Below are 20456 nucleotides of genomic sequence, written 5' to 3'. Positions count from 1 at the left end.
TTTTTTCTACCTATCTCATAGGATTTACCATTTGCGCTAAACCCTATGAGATGGATAGAACATTTTTATTACATTAGTTCAATGAGAAATGTTGTGTACTGCATGCAAAACAGAATAGACTTCTGCACAAGTTTTACCCAATTAGGGAGTTAAGGTGATAAAAATCAAGATAATTTTTCATCATACTGTTAAAAAAAAACTGTTTATGAATAACAAGTAAAAAGTTACAAAAAGTTTTTATTCAACAACTTTTTATAAAGAAAATATAAAATAAGTATATTTTACTTAATTAATACGTACTTATTTTTTATTTTTAGTTTTTATATTTGTAATATGCATTTTTAATCTTCCTAGTCAAAAAACAAAAAAGTATAAAATTATATCTTTAAGCTAAACTAAGTAATGAAGCGTAGGTGCAAAAATAATAATAATAAATGATCATTTTAATAACTTAGCATGCAGTTGACATTGTAGTTTCAAAAAATCTCCTTAAAACAGTAATGTTAGGAAAAAAATAGAAATTTTGAAATTGGAAGAGTAGTTATGGAAATTTAACAACGAAATGCCTAAATGTATTTTCTCTGTGTCAGAATCATATACCATGTCTTTATAACATAGTGAAATATGTTTTAAAGCAGGGATACAAAGTCCCAAATGGACTCCAGCTTTAAATCTGTATTTGTTCTTGGTCTCTGGTGTCCAGGAAACCTAAAAATGTTGTGGACAATGATCTGAAATAAGAAAAAAAATCATGAGACTTAATGACTTAGAACCTATTGTTTTTAGCCTGGAATCCTGGAGTCATGACTACCATAATTTATAAGGACTCCAGGTTTAAAAATCTATTGTTCAAAATAACTTTAAAGTCTTAATTTTTTCCCCAAAAGTAGTTACTAAGCTTTTTTACATTGTCAGAGCTCCTGGACCAGTAAAGAAAATACCTTTTAAGGTTTTTAAGTCCAGGGATCTATTTGGGACATCCCTGCTTCAAACTCATAAAATGCATATATTGAAATCTAACCATTTTGTCTAAGGAAATACTTAAAACTTTAGGGGGTTTTTTAAGAATTATTTTTTTTTACCAACTTTTAATACCACAAGAATTTTAATGAACCTAAAAATGTTTAAAGTTTATCAAGAGTTTGTCTTTGAAATCTACCTAATGTCAAATTCAATTAAAATATTTAATGTGAAATTGCTAGGCTCAAGTTATTAAGTTATTACCTGCAAGTTATAACCCTAGAGTTATTATAAACCTGAAAATTACTAGCAAGTTATTACCCACAAGCCCTTAAAAATTCCTGCTATAATAAATATATTAAGTTCTGTTTTTTAAAACTATTAAATTAATATTAATGTTCTATTAAGAATCAAATACTTTTAATGGAAAAAAAAATTAAATAAAAGTTTTTAAAAACTATTAGATTTTAGCAATATTTTTAATCTGAAAAAAAGTTTGGAAAAAAAATTACCTTGAAACTCAAAGTGACTTTTTTCTTTTTGTGGAATTATTTTTTCATCATCAGAATCACTTTGATCAAGTAGCTAAAAATTTAATAAAAACCCAAGTAACAATAATATTGCATGTTATTCATTATATTTTATTCAATATTCATATTTCATGATTATTTTGATTATTTAAAATAATACATTGATTTATTAAATGATGTCATTTATCGTTAATATAAAAACTTTGTTTACTTTTATTTTGACTGACTTGTTTATTAAATTCTATTTACAACTTTTATACAGAAACAAAAATTCTCGAGGGCATAATTATATACAAAAATAACTTATAATTTGACTAATTAATTACAATAATTAACTTTATAATATTATGACAAGAATTTTAAAAACATAACAATAAAGTTTTATAACCATCAGCTATTATCACATCACCCCGAGAACTAAAGTTCTTAAGTAACATTAAATGTCAGCTTTCTTCTTTCTCTGGTTGATTGTCTGATCGCTGGTAATAAATTATCAATGATTTCACTGCCGTCAGCTTCCTCCTCAGTGTCAACAACTGTTTCTTCGGTTCCTTCCCTCTCATGCAGCAAAAAAGTATAAATCTTCTAAATCACTTTCATCACTGCCAACCTCTTCCCTGATGACAATTTTACTCGAAGCGATTGAAGAATTTGAGGCAGGAGCTATTCTCACACCTCGCACATGTCTTGGTATACCATCAATTTCAATATTTGTGTTTGTGAGTATGTCAGTTACAGTACCAATTTTCCAAGCTGAAGTGCATTTTGCATCAGCAGGCCGAACATAAACTTTTTCTCCAATTATATAAGTTTCCATAACTCGTTGTGATCTTTCCTGAGTTTCAGTATTTTTCTCCTCTTGAATTGGTAGACGCCCGATGTACTTATTTTTTTGAGAAGCAGGTGCAGATTCCTTGTTTGTTCCCATTGTTGGTGTTGCTTTGTACCAAAATATTGCTATTAATGGACATATTTGTGCCCTCGCAGCTGTTTGTTTTACTGTAATCCCATTTCCTGATGGTCTACATGCGCATCTATACTTCTTTTTTACACACCATTTTTCACATATATTTGAAAATTCACTGGATTTAAACACCGCTCCATTATCCATCAACAGTTCTTGCAGTGGGCCATGCTCTCTTAATACAGATTTCAATTGACTTACTACACTTTTGTTATCTTCGCGAGGCAACTTTCTCCAAACTGCAAACTGACTTGGTTCACAGTCAATTATTGTTAAATATTGTGACCCTTTATAGTGAGTCATATCACAAGTAATTCGATATTATGTGTCTGGTACATCTAGCACTCCATTTTCCCATTATATTGGTGTTGGATCAATTGAATTACATTGACAACATTTGCGAACACATTCTTCAACGATTTTTCTTAATGCGTGCGGAAGTCTTCGTTGCACTGAAAACATTGTCCGATTAATGCCAAAATGATGCTTTGAATGACAATTACAAATTTCTTCAGCAATACTTACTCCATATAGTTCTTTAGTATTTCCTTGTGAAAACTTACTTAACCAAGTCTTTAGAACTCTTGTCAACACATCAGATTTGTTTTTGGTGGACGGAAACCATTATAATGTGATGTTTATATTATATTCTTTTATTAATCCTTGCAATAGAGAAAGTCTTCTTTTTATAAGCATTTCTGATAATCCATTTGATCAAACCCTATGACTTTCAGGCAACTTTTTAACCATCCATGAACTGTTACTGAATCATTGAATACTGACAAGTTCTTTATATCCCACTTAGCAGCTAGGTTTATCCCACACACCACAGCATCTAATTCAGCAATATTAATATGCATGAGATAATTTATACTTCAAAGCCAGGCTGCATCCTCAATTATTATGCCATTGTATTCTATAACAACCCCCATTCCCATGCTGCTTGGACCACACCACAATGTTGCTCAATTTTGAATCCCTTCAGCATTCCATTTCCCTCTCACAGAATTACTAACTTCCAATCGGCGCAATATTTTAATCAACCATAACTGAACACCAATTAGATCATCCCAAGCATCTCCTTGACTATGATGTTTTATAAAACTGCAGGCAAATCTAAGCCACTCTCCAACAGGATAGTGACCTAATAAGTGTCCACATATTGAAGAAAGTTTCCATCATGTTACTTTTTCAGTTTTGATATCTTGTGACTTTGGAATGATGTTTTCATGCTTCCAACAAAGTTCCTTTATTTCATTTCTAACTAATAGCAAACCCAACATTTGTGCAGTATCACATTACTCCGACTCTTTGGTTACCAATCCATAATGCACCAAATGGTTTACGATTTTTTCAACTGATGTCTTTACCAAATTAACGATTATATTGTCAATGTATTGGTTAGTTCCTTCACTAATACCTGCATCAAGATTCACACACTGCCTATGATTGAAGACGTTATTTTTGGGGCAGAATTTAACCCAAAACCAAGAAATGTAAGATAGAATGTTTCTTCTTTGTAGACTACCCTCTGAAGCACCCACAGGTGGGTGCTTTAGAGGGTAGTCTACAAAGAAGAAACATTCTATCTTATATGTCTTGGGTATAGGCACAACTAAGATCAAGCGTTGCAAATTTGTCACCGATAGTTCTCCATTTTCTCACTTTTTCATCACATTTTTAGAATCATTACTGATGTTTTGAGTTTTTTTCCTTCAATGATCAATGCTACTGTAGCTTCTCCCTCCGTTTTCACAAATTCTCCATTAACAGCCAACACCATTTCTTTTGATACAAACACCGGCTTTCTGAGCCATGTTGTTTGAAATAATAGTTCGAGTACATCCGCTGTCAACCAGTGCTTTTCCCGCAAAGGTGTTTACCTGCACAGTGCATATTGGAAATGTCATTAGTTATTTTATAGAACCCAGAGAGTTTTTGAAACATACTCTTCTTTTGTTTTTTCCGTCATGAGTACTCTTGCATGGTTTAATGCATTCTGTAAACTGATCCTAAATATTTTCACTTGTGCTTGTAGCTGCTTTGAAATTTTACCCAGCAATCCAGTTATGAACGCTCTTAGCAGTAATTCTTCGCTTTCAATATTGGCCAAACCCATAAGTTGACGCAAACTGGCCAAATAGACATCAACAGATTCATCGGCATTCCATCTCCATCTCTGCTCTTTTTTTTGGCTCTCCCCAAGTTGTTTATATAATGCGAGTTGCCTTCAAGAAACAACAGAATGATCAATGAAAGATCACCCATCTTTTTTAGCTCTTCCACCAGTTTGGTCTTTTTCAGCCACACTACAACATCTCCAGATCCATCAAATTTTCCAATTATTTTTGCCATGGATACCATACTGCCAAAATAGCTTGTTAATACGACAACTTTGTTTACTTTTATTTTGACTGTTTATTAAATTCTATTTACAATCTTTATACAGAAACAAAAATTCTCTAGGACATAATTACATACAAAAATAGCTTATAACTTGACTAATAAATTACATTAATTAACTTTAATAATATTATGTCAAGAATTTTATAAAAATAACAACTACGTTTTATAACCATCAGTTATTATCACATTTTTTACTAAGATAATATATTATAAAAATAAAGTGTGTCAAACTTATTTCGAGTATGTTAACATTTTTTGTTTATCATATACTTATTTATATGCTTAATTATAATTATTTTATATTTCAAAATATTTAGATAAATAATACTTAAGTTTTACTTAAGGTTAACATGATATGTTATTGTAAATACATGTTTTTAATTTCATTAATACCAAAATATTTGTTGCACTTACTTTATCAAGTTTATATTAAAAGTATGCTTTCTTGTTTTTCTAATCTCTTAAAAACCATTTCTGCTACCTGCCAAATTTCATTAAAAAAATAATAATGTCAAGATACTTTACTAGGATAGGGATCAATATTTGTTTATTATAATATTGACATCATTATTACCTGATAACATTAAGTACATATAATTTAATTATTTTCATTGTTATTTAGTAGTATATAAATACTGTATCATTTTTACTGTATTGGAAATTAACTTAACAATTTTTAATAATGAATTATTAAATATAGCAAATTTATTGTAACAAAATAAATAATTGTCAAGTATTTTTAGTCATATTAACTTTAATCTTATTCGTCTAAATATTTTTTGCCAAGCTATCATGAGCACCAAAAAGAAGTTTGAACTTTATGGTGAATCTAGAAAAAGAAAAAAACTTCTTGCTTTGCATTGCCTGAAACAAGTATTGACTCTACGTCAAACTTTAATACTGTTTGTAGTATTAAAGTTTGTCGTTAATTTAAAAGACTATATATTAAATTTGCTTACTAACACACTAAAGGTTACAAAAAAAGTTAAAATAAAATAAGAACCTATCAAAGCTCTAAGTATTAAAAATTATTACCGCTTAGATTCTTCTTTCTTTTGATACAAACTTGTATGCATTTCAATAATAACTGACAAAGTTATCACAATTTATGTTAAAAAAAACAAAAACAAGATACTTAAAATTTGGTCGTAGTTTTTGTCATTAAAATTTAGTACATATAAGGTTTTAACCTTTTGTAGAATATGATTCAACTTTGATTAACTTTAGGAAAACTGCATTTAATTACTTTCCAATTATGTGTAGTAATAAAAATTTAACAGATTTTATTTAACATAATTAGATATATTCAAAATATTACTTACAAAAAATTTAAACACTATAAAACTAGGATAATAAAATGTTATTATCCTAATTTAACAGTTTAAATTTGCTGTTAATAATAAGAAAAAAATCAGAAAAATTACCAAAACTCACAATAAAAATTTAGAAAACAAGGAAAAATATTTTGGAATAGATATAAAAAGTATAAATAACAGTAAAGTGATTTTTACAAAACTAGATATCTAAAAATTAAAAAAAAGATGTAAATAAATAAAATTTATCAACACAAATAAGTCGGTAAATAACAAAATAGTTACTCTAATTGCTCATATCTACAATAAAAACAAAAAAACAAGAAGAATAAGTAAAAAAATCAATAAATATAAACATGAATAAAATTTAAAATAATAGTAACTTACCTGAATTGTCGAATAACCTTTGGAGCTCATAATTTAACAAAAATGCAAGAGATAAATCATATGTTGACAAATATTGTAACTTATTGCCGTATTTTGGTTTTACCGTTGTCGAAGAATGGAGCGCGAAGTTGGCGTTTTTATTAAGACCCACAAATGGACATTTTCTCAATTTTTCCTTTTCTCCTTCCTCGCACTCTCTGCTACTTTCCCTTCCATCTTTTTACTTTTAAAACAAATGCAATTGTTTTCAATAAGCTCAATAAACGGCGATTAAATAATTGCTGATTCCTTACATGACTGGCACCCGAGTATTTGGCACTTCAGACGAACCTGTGATACTGCGCCTTCCTCCTCCATTGTAATTCGCCAGCTAGTTGTTTACTTGTACAAAGAAATCCCAAAGTTTTCCTCTGCTATTTTTCATTTTAATTTGTATTTACATTCTACACACTTAAAATCTCATATAAACGTATATTGTACATAATTACATAGTATAATCTTATTATGCTATGTATTTTAAAAACTTTACTTTTTGCGCATTTGTTTTCGGAAACGTAGAAACAAGCTCCATCACTTTATTCATCATATTCAATTGACAGAACAACTAATCCAAAAAATCTTTCTTGTTTTGTAGGCATATGGAAATATACTTTTATAACTTTGAGTTTAGAGAAATTTTGCTTACTACTTTATGGTGCAAATCTCGTTGTTTTGCCTAAAGTTTGCTACTAGTTGATCTAAAACAACACGTCGTATCAAACAACCAGAGATAAACACAATACTTGAAATGTCTTTGCAAAAATTTGTGGTTCTACGCGTATTACCTCCTTTTATATTGTGCTCTTGTTAAATTTGTGTTGTCCGCAACCTATGCCAGAGCATCAAAGACATCACCAAGTTGATAACAACAAGTTTTCATAAATCAATACAACTTACTCTATTTAAAGCTTTAAATCAAATTTTCCTTTAATGCTGTATTTAAATACCTAATTTGTACAACATATTTATATTTGAGAATATTATTTTCCACAAAAGTGCAACTAAACAATTTTAACAAAAAGTGTAATTATTGAATCTATATATGGGTTTTTGACAAAAATACAAGCTTAGATTTTCCTGCCCAAAATTTTACCTTTAGACTAAATTTATACTATTGACTCTTATACACATGGTACAACTGACAAAAGACTTTAAAGGTAAAGACAGCTAGCTAGTTCCATTCTATATCAATGTGTTTAAGCCGAGCGCATCAAGTTGGCATTTAAACTTGCACTATTCATACCCAAGCGTTCTGCTATTGCGTTTTTTTTTTTTTTTTTGACTAACTAAGTAATCGTTTTATTGTATAACAACTGCTCTAAGCTGGCATGTTTGCTAAACCAAATCTGCCCCCTATTTTTATTTGAATAAATTTTTGGACTTTTTAGTTTCTCACAGATTGACAAAAAATAAGCCCCTAAGCAGAGGTGGAAAGTAACGAATAACATTTACTCACGTTATTGTAACACGATTAGCACGGATCCTGATAATGCCTATCTAGCTGACCCAAGAACGCCACTTATACGGAAAGATAGCGTACACATCAAGGTACCCTGTGATGCAAATTTTGAAATCTTTTAATTTTGTCCATGGGAAAAAAAATTAGTTTGAATGTTCAAATTGAGGAAAATTTTGACTTCATAGTGCGCTAATAAAAACATTTGTAGAATATGAGACAAATATAGCCTATTGCCACATCAAACTCTTGACAAAATTTTAGTTTAATTGGTTGACTGGTTTTGGATTTATGGCAGTTTTAGTTTAAATTTTGTCAGTTTTTTGCTACTTATACCTCAAAGCGTTACCGATTGCTTTGATATTCGGTCACTATTTTTAAAGCAATGGTGACATGAATGTTCTACTATGTAATACCAACAATTTTTATTATATATATTTTATTGGAACATGTACCATTTTCATTTTATAGACCAAAATATTGATTTGCTACCTAAAGCGTGGTTTGAATTCGTCGACACGGTTTTCAAGGTGTATGTGTGGGGGGAAGCAACTCCTCAATTTCTAAATAAAAAACAACATTTTTTAAAAAAGAGCCTATATTTCTCAAACAAAAGGTCCTCAAAAAAAAAGTGGGTAGGCTATGGCTCCCTGGCCTCCTGCCCATGAATGCATAGCGTGAATATATCAACATTTCCTAAGGTATACTAAGGTATTCCTTAAAAAAGTGCAAAACCTAATCAAATGACTACCAGTTGGTAAAACAAACAAAAAAGCAGATCTCCTACATTTTTTTGTATTGACTCTTGAAACCATCTTAAATACATTTACTTTCAAAATTAAGTGAAAAAATAACTATTTAAACCCTATTTTTTATATTGTATTACCATAAAACAGTATCTGATTACATTTTAAGACTTGCTTTTTGATTTTCTCCACAAAACATTTTTAAATAAATAGCTCAATGTACTCTTTTTATATAAATACTCTATAATACTATTTTTGAAGATGGTGAAAATGTTCATTATATGCCTTATGCTCTGAATTTCAGCTGCCCAATCTGTAATAACTCAAATTTCATCGGTGGGATGATTTCCAAAATCAGAACATTGACAGGCCCGCAGATGATTGGCTTTCGAATGATATTGCCGAACAGCTTTGCATTAGCAACAACCCCGCCAGATTGCAGAAAAGAATCGAGGCTTGAATTGATTGAGCCCAGTGTACGCAAGTTTTTAGATTTGGCAAAACACTTGGATTTGACATCACACCAAGTGCAAGGGTGCGTACTTGAAAGGGTTTGAAGACCACAAATTATATTTATATTAACTTTCATATCACAAGCCAAAATTAGTTTAACTCCATTTGCATTAATCAGCGACCAGATTTGTTCAATATTGGAGTGTGTTTCTGGCAAATCTTCTGATACCCCAATAAGAAATTGTCTCTTGACTCCAGTGTCTTTACCAGTCCTTTGAGTGAGAGGTTGTTGTTGTCGCGGTGAGCTGGTTTCATCTCGTAACGCAGTATCAACAATGCTTAGGCAAAACTTGAGAAAACTTTTGCCACCATCGATTCCGAGCTTAACAAAATAACCACCAAAAATTTTGCGGGACTGAATAACATGATTCACAAGATTTTATAAATCATTGCAGTGAGCAACAACCCGAACTGTACCAGAATCTCCTTTTCCGTGATTTTTAATTCACTGTAGATGAAGAAATTGCTCAAGTGTTTACCTGCTCTTAGAAAATTAATGTAGAAATTTGGTTCTACCATCTTGCTGCTTGATGTTTGGTTTACAGTTTTAACAAGTTTCTTTAATCCGTTATTTGATAGGCCCGTATTTAATTGTACATTTACAAGGGCTATAGTGGTCAATTTCGGAGCGCTTGATGGTGGCTGAGCACTACTTTGACCTAAAACCAAAACATACATATTTTATAGTTACAATAAACTTTTTTTAGTAAGGTTGTATAAAACTTTCAAATTATTAGTTTTTAAAGAAATTAGACACTTTTAAAGAAATTAGAAACTTGTCAGTAATATACGTCCTGAAATCTATCTAGTGTTATTTCAAGACTTTATTTCAATATATATGTAAAAATTATTTAAGTATAAATATTTACCTGGGGTAACTGTAAGTGGAGGCCCGCCGGATGCTTTAGCAAGTAGAATGGTTTCTTCCGGAGATAATACTTTATTTGAAATAACTCGAGATGCGATTTGTTCAACTGCTTTGGCATCTTTTGCTGCTAAAAATTGAAGGTTTTCCCTAAACATTATTTGAGAGTATTGGTGGGGCAAATCTTTTCCTAAAGGGCTGAGGCATGTGCTGCAACGCACATTTGGTTTTTTCTCAATAGTAGTTTGCTCTACAAGAGGATGTTTTTCTTGCAGCTTTGAACGACAAATTCAGCATATTAGGCAACAACACATTGTGCTTCTTGTTTTAGGTCTCGCTTGTATTCACTTAAAATCAAACAAAGGAGGGAGCTCAACTTCTTTCCCCTCTTGTTTCCTGCGCAAAGTAGTTTTACACGATTCACAGAATCCTTTTGGTACCCGAGTATCACTGATATTGACCTTTGTCTTGTACAGTTGGCATTGTGGCAATTCACTAAATCTGACTTCACTAAATCAAACTCTGCCTTTTAAAAAATTTAACCTAAATTTATATTTGATAACAATCCACTTAACATAGTAACACATATTGTTAATTAAAAACTATTAAAATCAAGGAAATATTTACTTGATTTAATGGAGGAAATATTAAATTACAAGGAAATAATTTTTAAATAGTTCTTTCCTTGGTAAGGAAATTACATGAATGATAATTGTCACACTTTTTAAATTATTAATCTTGTCACACCCAATGTGATTTAGATGAGATTTTTTTTGTATACTGGCAGTAGTTTATACCTTAGGAAATGCTGATATATTCACGCTATGCATTCATGGGCAGGAGGCCAGGGGGCCATGGCCTACACACTTTTTTTTTGAGGACCTTTTGTTTGAGAAATGTAGGCTCTTTTTTAAAAAATGTTGTTTTTTATTTAGAAACTGAGGAATTACTCCACACACACCCCCCCCCCCCACACACACACACACATCTTGAAAACCGTGTCGACGGATTCAAACCACGCTTTAGGTAGCAAATCAATATTTTGGTCTATAAAATGAAAATGGTACATGTACCAATAAAATATTTATAATAAAAATTGTTGGTATTACATAGTAGTACACTCATGTCACCATTATTTTAAAAATAGTGACCGAATATCAAAGCAATCGGTAACGCTTTGAGGTATAAGTAGCAAAAAACTGACAAAATTAAAACTAAAGCGGCCATAACTCCAGTCAACCAATCAGACTGAAATTTTGTCAAGAGTTTGGTGAGGCTCTAGGCTGCATTTGCCCCAGTTTTTATTAAATTATATAGAGTGGTTCATATTCTACAAGTGTTTTCATTAGCGCACTATGAAGTCAAAATTTTCCTCAATTTGAACATTCAAATTAATTTTTTTTCCACGAACAAAATTAAAAGATTTCAAAATTAGCATCACAGGGTACCTTGATGTGTACGCTATCTTTCCGTATAAGTGGCCTTCTTGGGTCAGCTAGGTAGGCATTATCAGGATCCGTGCTAACCGTGGTAATACACGGTTTTCGATATTTCCGAAAGTTGAAACACAAAAAAATTTCGAATAAACAAACATTAAAAGTGGTATCTTTTATAAAGGAGTCAAGTTATTTTTTGAATAGAAGATATTTTTTTAAACTAAAATGTTTATTTTAAAATTAAAAATTTTTGAAATTTAGCTTTTATTATTCTTGCTTTAAGTTTAATAAGAAATTATTGATACAATGACATGTCATTGTGTCGTAGAAAGTGGCTAAAATGGAAGTTTTAGACCTGTGAATGGAAATATGAAATATGCACAGAACTCAAATGTAAAAAAGAGGAAATGGATGTAATTGTTCATCACCTTTTCAGTTATTTCTTTTTTCAACTACAAAAAAATTTCCTCATTACGTAAATTTTGGATCAAACTTGTTAATCGCTTAAAAACTTCTGGAAAAACTAATTTTTTCTGTCCAAAGAATGTCCAAAGATGCACGAGTTTACTTCAGTAATTTTAAAGATAAAGAGCCTACATTACAAAATCCTTATCCCACTGAAATCCTTGGATACGATTCTAGACATTATGTTTCTCTTTTTTTCCTTTTTCTCTTGACCTCTAAATAGAACTAGTACAAAAAATACTGACTCCATACAGCATTTACTTAAAAAACATCAACCAAACGTAAACTCCATTACATACTGTAATACCATAGATTAAAAAATTCTCGATGAATGAAAAATAATACGCGCAGAAGCACAAATTATTGCAAAAGACATTTCAAGTACTGTTTTCATATTTCTCTGGCTGTTTGATATGACCTGTTGTTTTAGATCAACTAAACAAATTCTCCCATTTTCCACTCAAGATATTCTAAATCCAGATATAGAATATCCTGAATCGGATAGAATCTACTAGCATATTCGATGCCAACTCTGACTATATATGCGTCATGGCAATGATTTGTTAAGTTTTTATTTATTTTAGACATTAAGGTGCAGAAGTCCTAGTGGTAGGTAATGAGGCGTGAACCTCCTGCTTAAGTTCTATCCAAATTATTTTAAATGCGATTCAAATGTAGATTTTTTACGGACTAGCAGAAAAAATTTTAATGCTATCACACTAAATAGTTTAAATTCATCAATAGATTTTGTTTGGATAACTAAATCGTTATTATATTTTAATTAGATGTTTTGCATATGTTTTACAGCGATAATAGGTTTGTTTACTCGAAATTTTGTGTTCTGTATATATTTTGCATAACAAAAGTTGAATTTCGAAAACCGCGTATTGAGTAGTTATTTTGTGGATTTCTACATTTTAAGAATTTTTTTAAATGTGTACTTTTACTTAAGCATTTTTTTTTCTCAAGCAGGTCTTATCAAACTATGGGTCGCGACCCCAAATGGGGTCGCGAGAGATATGGTTTTAAAAATTAAAATTTGAATTGAAAGAATGTAAAATGATTTTCCACTTTTTTAGAACTATTTCCTTTTTATATTTGCAAACTAATGCATTACGCAAAAACTTAAAGATTTTACAAAAGCCTTTATCATAGATTTAAATGTGTAAGAGCAACCATAAAACATTATTCTTTTTTTTTTAAGAAAGAAGGAGTGTTTTTTTTTAAATGGAATTTTTTTAGCAACGGATTTCTATTTCTTTCTCATTCAAAAACTTGTTAAGTTCGTGCGACTTGATTTTTATTTATGAACACAAGTTATGTTTATAAACAAAGTTCATTTAATACGAAAAAAACAGAATTGTGATAAAATTAAAAACTAAACTGAGGTATGCTCTTATTTTTTTATTGGTTTTTGCGCCGTAAAATCGTCATTGTTCAACCGTAACGAAATTTTTTTCTTTTGATTTATTCAGTAATTTTTTTTTTCTTTTGTTATTTAGGTGCCCCAAGAAGACCTAACGGTCTTATCACAGAGCACCGCGGAAGTGCATTTAACTAGGATGTTCACGCCTCCTTCCTTACCGTGACGTGAAAATATGTCCAGAGTTCGTTTCGAACCTAGATCTCCTGCTTCTAAAGCAAGTGCTCTAACCACTGGCACAATTAATGATAATTAATTATTCATACATACATATATATATATATATATATATATATATATATATATATATATATATATATACATACATATATATATATATATATATATATATATATATATATATATATATATATATATATATATTATAAATGCATTACAAACTGTATATATATATATATATGTATATATATATATGTATATATATATATGTATATATATATGTATATATATATATACATGTATATATATGTATATATATATATATATGTATATATATATATATATATATATATATATAAATATATATATATATATAAATATATATATATATATGTATATATATATATATATATATATGCATATATATATATATATATATATATATATATATATATATATATATATATATATATGTATATATATGTATATATATGTATATATATGTATATATATATATATATATGCGGTAGTGGTGTAGTGGTAAAGCGCTCGCTTCAGAAGCGAGAGGTTCCGAGTTCGATCCCCACCACGTCGCTGGTAGTACCGCGCTCAACTTGTTTCTCCGCGCAGCGGCCTTGTTCGTCGAGGTTCGTGTTTCGGAGTTATAGAGTTGAGAGAGGGTTATAACCACTATTAAGTAGCCTCCTCATCTGTAGTGGCCTTCATGGCCTTGAGGAGGTGAATAAAAAAAAAAAAAAAAAAAAAAAAAAAAAAAAAATATATATATATATATAAATGTATATATATATATATATATACTCTGCCAGCAGATGGGCCCGATATGGGCTGCCCCAGTGGGCAGCCCATGTAGGGCCCATATGTCGTCCCCAAACACTTCGCACGGGTCCCAGATGGGCAACCCAAGTGGGGCCTATATAGTTTTTTGAAAACTTTGTACGAATTTAGGATAGCTTATATAGCATATTAAATATCAAAATTTTATAATTATTACATTAGATTGTGATAGTCATTAAGTTACAAGTTTATTTAACAAGATCACATTGCATATACGTATGTATACAGCTATAGCCACCATAGGTAAATAAGCATCATATTAGTAATACCAGGTGATACATAATGCTTACAGGCAGAACAAAACATTAAAGTTAGCTGCATGTTATAACAATATATATACAGGTAATACAATTGCAGAAACAAAACTTGTGTTGTACTGTTACATTTTGAAATAAAGCATTTATAGTGGGAAAACAGTAAATAATTTGACTAAATAGTTTTTTTATGCATTTACTCAACCAAGTTTGCTTCATATAAACATTATATTATAGCTAGATTATACAGAAGATCCAGAAATATGACATGTATCCTAAAAATAAAACTGGTTAATCACACAAGTACATAAAAAAATTTTGACCCTTTTAATTAAACACATATCTTAAAGTTTTTTATTACTCAATAATGGCATCGTGGATACTTCTCGATGACATTACAAAGTTACTGAAAGCAAGATAAAACTGTAATTATGTACAATGCAGCAAATACATCGAAGCACCATAAATAATGAAATAAGACTGCAAGTTTAATAGAAAGCATAATATTTGTTCACCAAATAGTAAACTCAAAAAACTCGAATGCATTTAGCACCACAATATACTAAATCAAGTTTGCATCATATATAACAATATATTACAGCTAGATTATGCATAAAATCCAGAAATATTACAACTAACAAGTACTCTAAAAACAAAAGTTGTTAATTACTCGAGTACATAAAAAATGTTGTACTATTGACTTTGTTTATGAATTTACAGAATGAAACACATACCCTTATATATAATATTTTACAGCTCAATAATGGCATCGTGGATACTTCTCGATGACTTTATAAAGTTATTGAAAACATGATAAAACTATAATTATGTACAATGCAGCAAGTACATTGAAGCACCAAAAATAATGAAATAAAACTGTATATTTAAAGTAACAGTCCAGCCATTTTCAAGTTGATGTTATTTTATAGTGTTCGCTTTAATAAGCATTATTGGAAACTCATTTTTTGTTTATTAACTGCTCGTAAGTGAAAAAATGTATTTTTAACGTAAAATCTAATTAATATTCTGGTTTAGTGATGTCACTAAACCAGAATATCAAGTATAGGACAGCGTAAATGCTTTGCTATGCAACATGCATTGGTCCGTTTTCGTCTTTGCACATGTTATTGACATCACGGCTTAGAATACTAGCTATTGTTGTGCACTGGTTGGCTACAGATTTATTTATAATTTGCAATTTTCAACAAAGTAGTTCCTTAAAAATATAACTTTAGAAAAAACAAATAACAGATAATCAAAATAATTTTATAGACACAGTTCAAATAAAATGACACTCAACTTAAAATTGGCTGGACTGTCACTTTAATGCTCGATACAATTTGTATCTATTACTCGCAAAGAAAGCATAATAATTGTTCATAATGAACATTGAACAATAAAACGAAATAATAGTATATATCTGCATGTGCACGTAATAAGATCAAGAGCTAATCTGCATCAACACTATTTGTTTTTCTCTCTTATCTCTTTCTGTGCAACCACCGTCCCGGTCTCTGGCACCTCCCAACCATTTTCCCACTTGTTGTTCAACATCTTTTCGGTTACAGTCCCTTGTGCAAGCACTTTTCTTGATGGCTTCTAACATTAATAATAAAACAAATAATTAAAATGTAAACAGCAAAAATTAGTAATAAAATGAAAATATTACATTCATGTTCAACAACCAAATAATAAAAATAAATTATTATTTTTATTATTTGGTTGTTGAACATGAATGTAATATTTTCATTTTATTATATGAATATTAACTTTGGCAATTATTATTTATTTAAAGTGTAAAATAAGTATTCAAATTCTGACATTTAACTGATATTCTAATTCAATAACAAAGCTAAAGAATGTAACATCAGTTAGAAGCAAGTATAACTACATTGATGTATCAAAACCCCAACTCACTGTAAATGACGGTGAAAATTTCTGATGTGCTGAACGATCTTTTGCCTTTAGTTCCCTGCATGTTAAACAAGATAGCCAAGTTTTTTACCATGAGGAATTTCATAATCCTTTTTGTTGTTTCCCAAATATCACGCCCACCCAAATCACTCAAATAGCCAAAGTATGCACAATATGAAATATATTGGGCAATATTTTTTATGTAAAAAAAACAAACAAATTTTTAATTATAAACAAAATCTACATAACTAGCGATAACTATTGAATCACGGCCTACTTAATAACAGGCCTGAAAGACGCGCAAAAAAAAAAAAAAAACTGTAGGCGGATATTTTGTAAACAAATATGTCGATTTAAACAATTTTGTAAACAAATAAGTTGAGTTAAAATTTAAAATTCGCTACACTAGCTGCTAAATTGCTTGTTTTCAAATTTTGAGAGCTGTTTATTTTAAAAACCTTTTACAATAAGATAACATTTTTTAATCGATTACTAAAAAAAACAACACTTTTCTTTAATAATATCTTTTCAAATTTCACAAACCCTACAACTTCACAAAACATATTTTACATACATTTACATTTCTGCTCCGCAATGATCATTTTTGTGACAATTTAAGTACTTTTAAAGCTGGTTCTTTTGTCGATCGAGGTGAGTAAAGCTTGCTATAGTTGTTAAATAATATGTTAGATAGTATTTTTCCATGAAACTTATCTATGTTTTCAAATCCATAAAATTCTGCTACCATCATTGTTATATTTATAAAACTTGTCCTACAAACTGATGACATGATGTGATGAAAAAATACATAGCAATAAATCACCCATTGACACATATTGTCTCCAGGTATCTTCAAGCCTCCTCTGTTGATTTCTTTAGTAAATTCTCCAAATTCGTTGTAATAGAACTGCGTATCATATTCATCTACATCATTTCTACTGATGTATCCTGCAATATAAACTAAAGCCATTTTTACAGACTTAGACAAGGCTAACTCCATATTTGAAAGATTATGAAACACATTGAAGGTATTGTCATCATTTAGCAAAAATCCACATTTCAAACAAGCATGTTCACAACATGTTTGAATTCCATCAAAATCTGTGTTTAAATCAAGGAGAAGCTTTGTTTTCTTAATGTTTACTTTTTGTAAAACTTGTTGAACATTAATAAAATATGTTCCACCAGAACCTTGACGTAGCTTACTGAACATTTTTTCAATGGGATCACTAGAAAAATTTCCTAGACATACATATTTGTGTGAAGTGCTGAGGAGATGCTTAGTTAACTCAACCAGTCCTCTACTCGTGTATGCAAGAGCAAGAGCAGTATCTTTGGTAAGTTGTTTTACTCTTTGTCCTTGTTTTTTAGGAACCATTTTTTCAAACATACTTGCTATATCAAGTAAAAAATCTAATCGTTGATCGTTAGGGTTATCAAAGACAGCCCTTTTTAAGTCTTTAGTTTTAACGTCTTCGAACTGACTTTTTACATTTAGGATTTTGAAAAAGTCTACAATTTTTTCTATAAAATCAACAGTTCCACCTGAATCCTGAATTTCTGGATGAATTTTTAATGCAGTTAACGTTTCAACACAAAAAATCTTAAGACATAAAGCAACATTCTGTCGTTCTATAGGTTTTGGACAGATAGAAATTTCATTAAGCTTTGATAGTTTCACAATAGAATTATTTTCTAACTCAACCAGCTTCTTCAAGTCAACCCACTTTGCAGTTTTTTCAAGGCCGCAGTCAGAATACTTTAACTCTTGCATTTTTTCAGTTAACCAATTGTTTCTGATAGATTTGATTAGATGTACATAATCATAGAGCAAAAAAATGTTTTCAGTTGTGCGCCATGGAGAAATCAAATTGAATTTTTTAAAGAATGATTGATTTACTTTATTATTATCACATAAAATTGCAACAGTAATGCCATTACATGAACGAATCAAATTTAACATATTTACAACTTGTTCATATTGAAAATCAGCACTTAAACGATACACTGGCAGTGCTTTGTACAAAAACCTCTTTCCTCCTAATAATGAGCAAATCATAAAACTCAAAACAGTGGTTGCAAAATGTTCTGGATTATTTACTGCTTTTCCAAATAAGTTACCTCCTTGATACGTTAGTTGTGGTTTTACATAAACTTCATCGATTATAATAATTACATTTTTTTGACGAGGATCTTCTAGTTGCATAAAATATTTGTTGAGGAAATCAAAATCCTCTAGCTTACTAACCTTAGATATAAGTTTACCAAGTGTTACAATACTTGGCATTTCATAGTCATCTCTAATACGACTGTAAAGAGATCTTGAAATTGAAAAATACTCAAAAGCCCTACTTAGAATTTCTGGAGAATATTTTTTATTACCAACAAATGTTAATGCATGCATGCTAACAACTTGTTGTAGGATAATGTTTTTTTTATGATCCATTTCAACGGAATGTAAATATCTAATAGCTTCTAAAATTTGTAAGAAAGATGTAATTTTATGTATTCGATTACTGCACAGTGGTATAATAGAGCATCTAGATCCAAAATGAAAACCTTCAAATCGCATATCAATTTTAACTTTTAAAAGAAACTGTGGAATAGCAGAGGTATCAATATAATCCTTACTTTGGATTATTAAACCATCATCCACTGTAAAAGATGTTACTGGAAATGGAATAACTTCTTTGCTTACTTTTAGGCAAAGATCATCAAAACAACTAATTTCATACAAATCCAAGTGAGCTGAAATTTCATCAGGTTTCATGTTACGCGTAGATGGTAGTGATTTTGTTGTTGTTCTTTTTGTTGGTGGAGGTGTAGGAATTTGACTTTGAAATACACAGATGAAAATAGTTGGTGGATTTAAGGGACGAATTTTACCATGAATTTGACAAGTTTCATAATTAACTGGCCAATGATTTTCACAAATGAATGTATTTGGACTATTTGGAATGTTTTCTCTTGGAATAGATCTAATCCATCTTTCTCTTTCTTGAGGATTACGGTTTTTGTTTGGTAATCGAAAAAGTTTAACTTTATGTTCTTTATCATAGTTTCCTCTACAACCAGTCACACAACATTTAAAAGGCATGATATAGTAATTTTTGTTTTGAAAGATTACTAAATACATAAAATACAAATAAAATAATATTGACTATCAAATAATTATAAGCAATTGATTTTAAATATATATTGTGTAGTATATCATATTATGTAAATACATTACTGCATTATATCTATATACATGACTGAATATATATATATATATATATATATATATATATATATATATATATATATATATATATATATATATATATATATATATATATATATATATATATATATATATATATATATATATATATATAAACACTAAAAATATAACTAAAAAAACCACAAAACTTTCTCCATTTTTGTTTTGACAAACATCCGCCTACAGTTTTTTTTTTTTTTTGCGCGTCTTTCAGGCCTGTTATTAAGTAGGCCGTGTATTGAATCCAAATCCGGATTTCGGAATTTCGGAATTCCGAAATTCCGTCATATTTTGAATTTTTAAAAATCCGGAATTCAAAAACGCAAATTCCGGATTTTTCGAATTTAGAATTTCGATTATTTAATTCTTATTTTATTTTTGAAGTTATTTAGAACTGTTTTTATAAAAATTTCAAAAAAAACTTTTGTTTTGTTTTTATATTATGTATTTCTTCCGTTCTAAAAATTTTAATTTTTATTACTAAAAAC

At 29.7% G+C, this 20456-nt stretch overlaps 1 protein-coding gene and 1 long non-coding RNA gene across 3 annotated transcripts in view; both read right to left on the bottom strand.

The window, feature by feature from the left end:
* LOC136082444 (protein YIPF1-like) overlaps positions 1-6718 on the bottom strand; it is a 66497-nt gene extending 59779 nt beyond the window's left edge. For both annotated transcript variants that reach the window (XM_065801767.1, XM_065801768.1), the window contains exons 1-2: positions 6561-6718; positions 1473-1545 (exon numbers count right to left, since the gene is read on the bottom strand). In XM_065801767.1, coding sequence (XP_065657839.1) covers positions 1473-1545; positions 6561-6590 — 103 coding nt within the window. In that variant the 5' untranslated portion in view covers positions 6591-6718. The remainder of the gene's footprint in view (positions 1-1472; positions 1546-6560) is intronic.
* Positions 6719-16256: 9538 nt separating this feature from the next.
* LOC136082443 (uncharacterized) lies at positions 16257-16960 on the bottom strand. Its single transcript, XR_010639691.1, has 2 exons — positions 16710-16960; positions 16257-16391 (listed from the first exon to the last, which is right to left on the bottom strand). It is a non-coding gene; the product is annotated as an uncharacterized LOC136082443 (long non-coding RNA).
* Positions 16961-20456: the final 3496 nt, after the last annotated feature.

This window comes from Hydra vulgaris, chromosome 07, assembly GCF_038396675.1.
Source record: "Hydra vulgaris chromosome 07, alternate assembly HydraT2T_AEP".
NCBI classification, from domain to species: domain Eukaryota; kingdom Metazoa; phylum Cnidaria; class Hydrozoa; order Anthoathecata; family Hydridae; genus Hydra; species Hydra vulgaris.
Note: the sequence above shows the minus strand (reverse complement) of the source record. Positions and strands in the feature narration are given on the sequence as shown.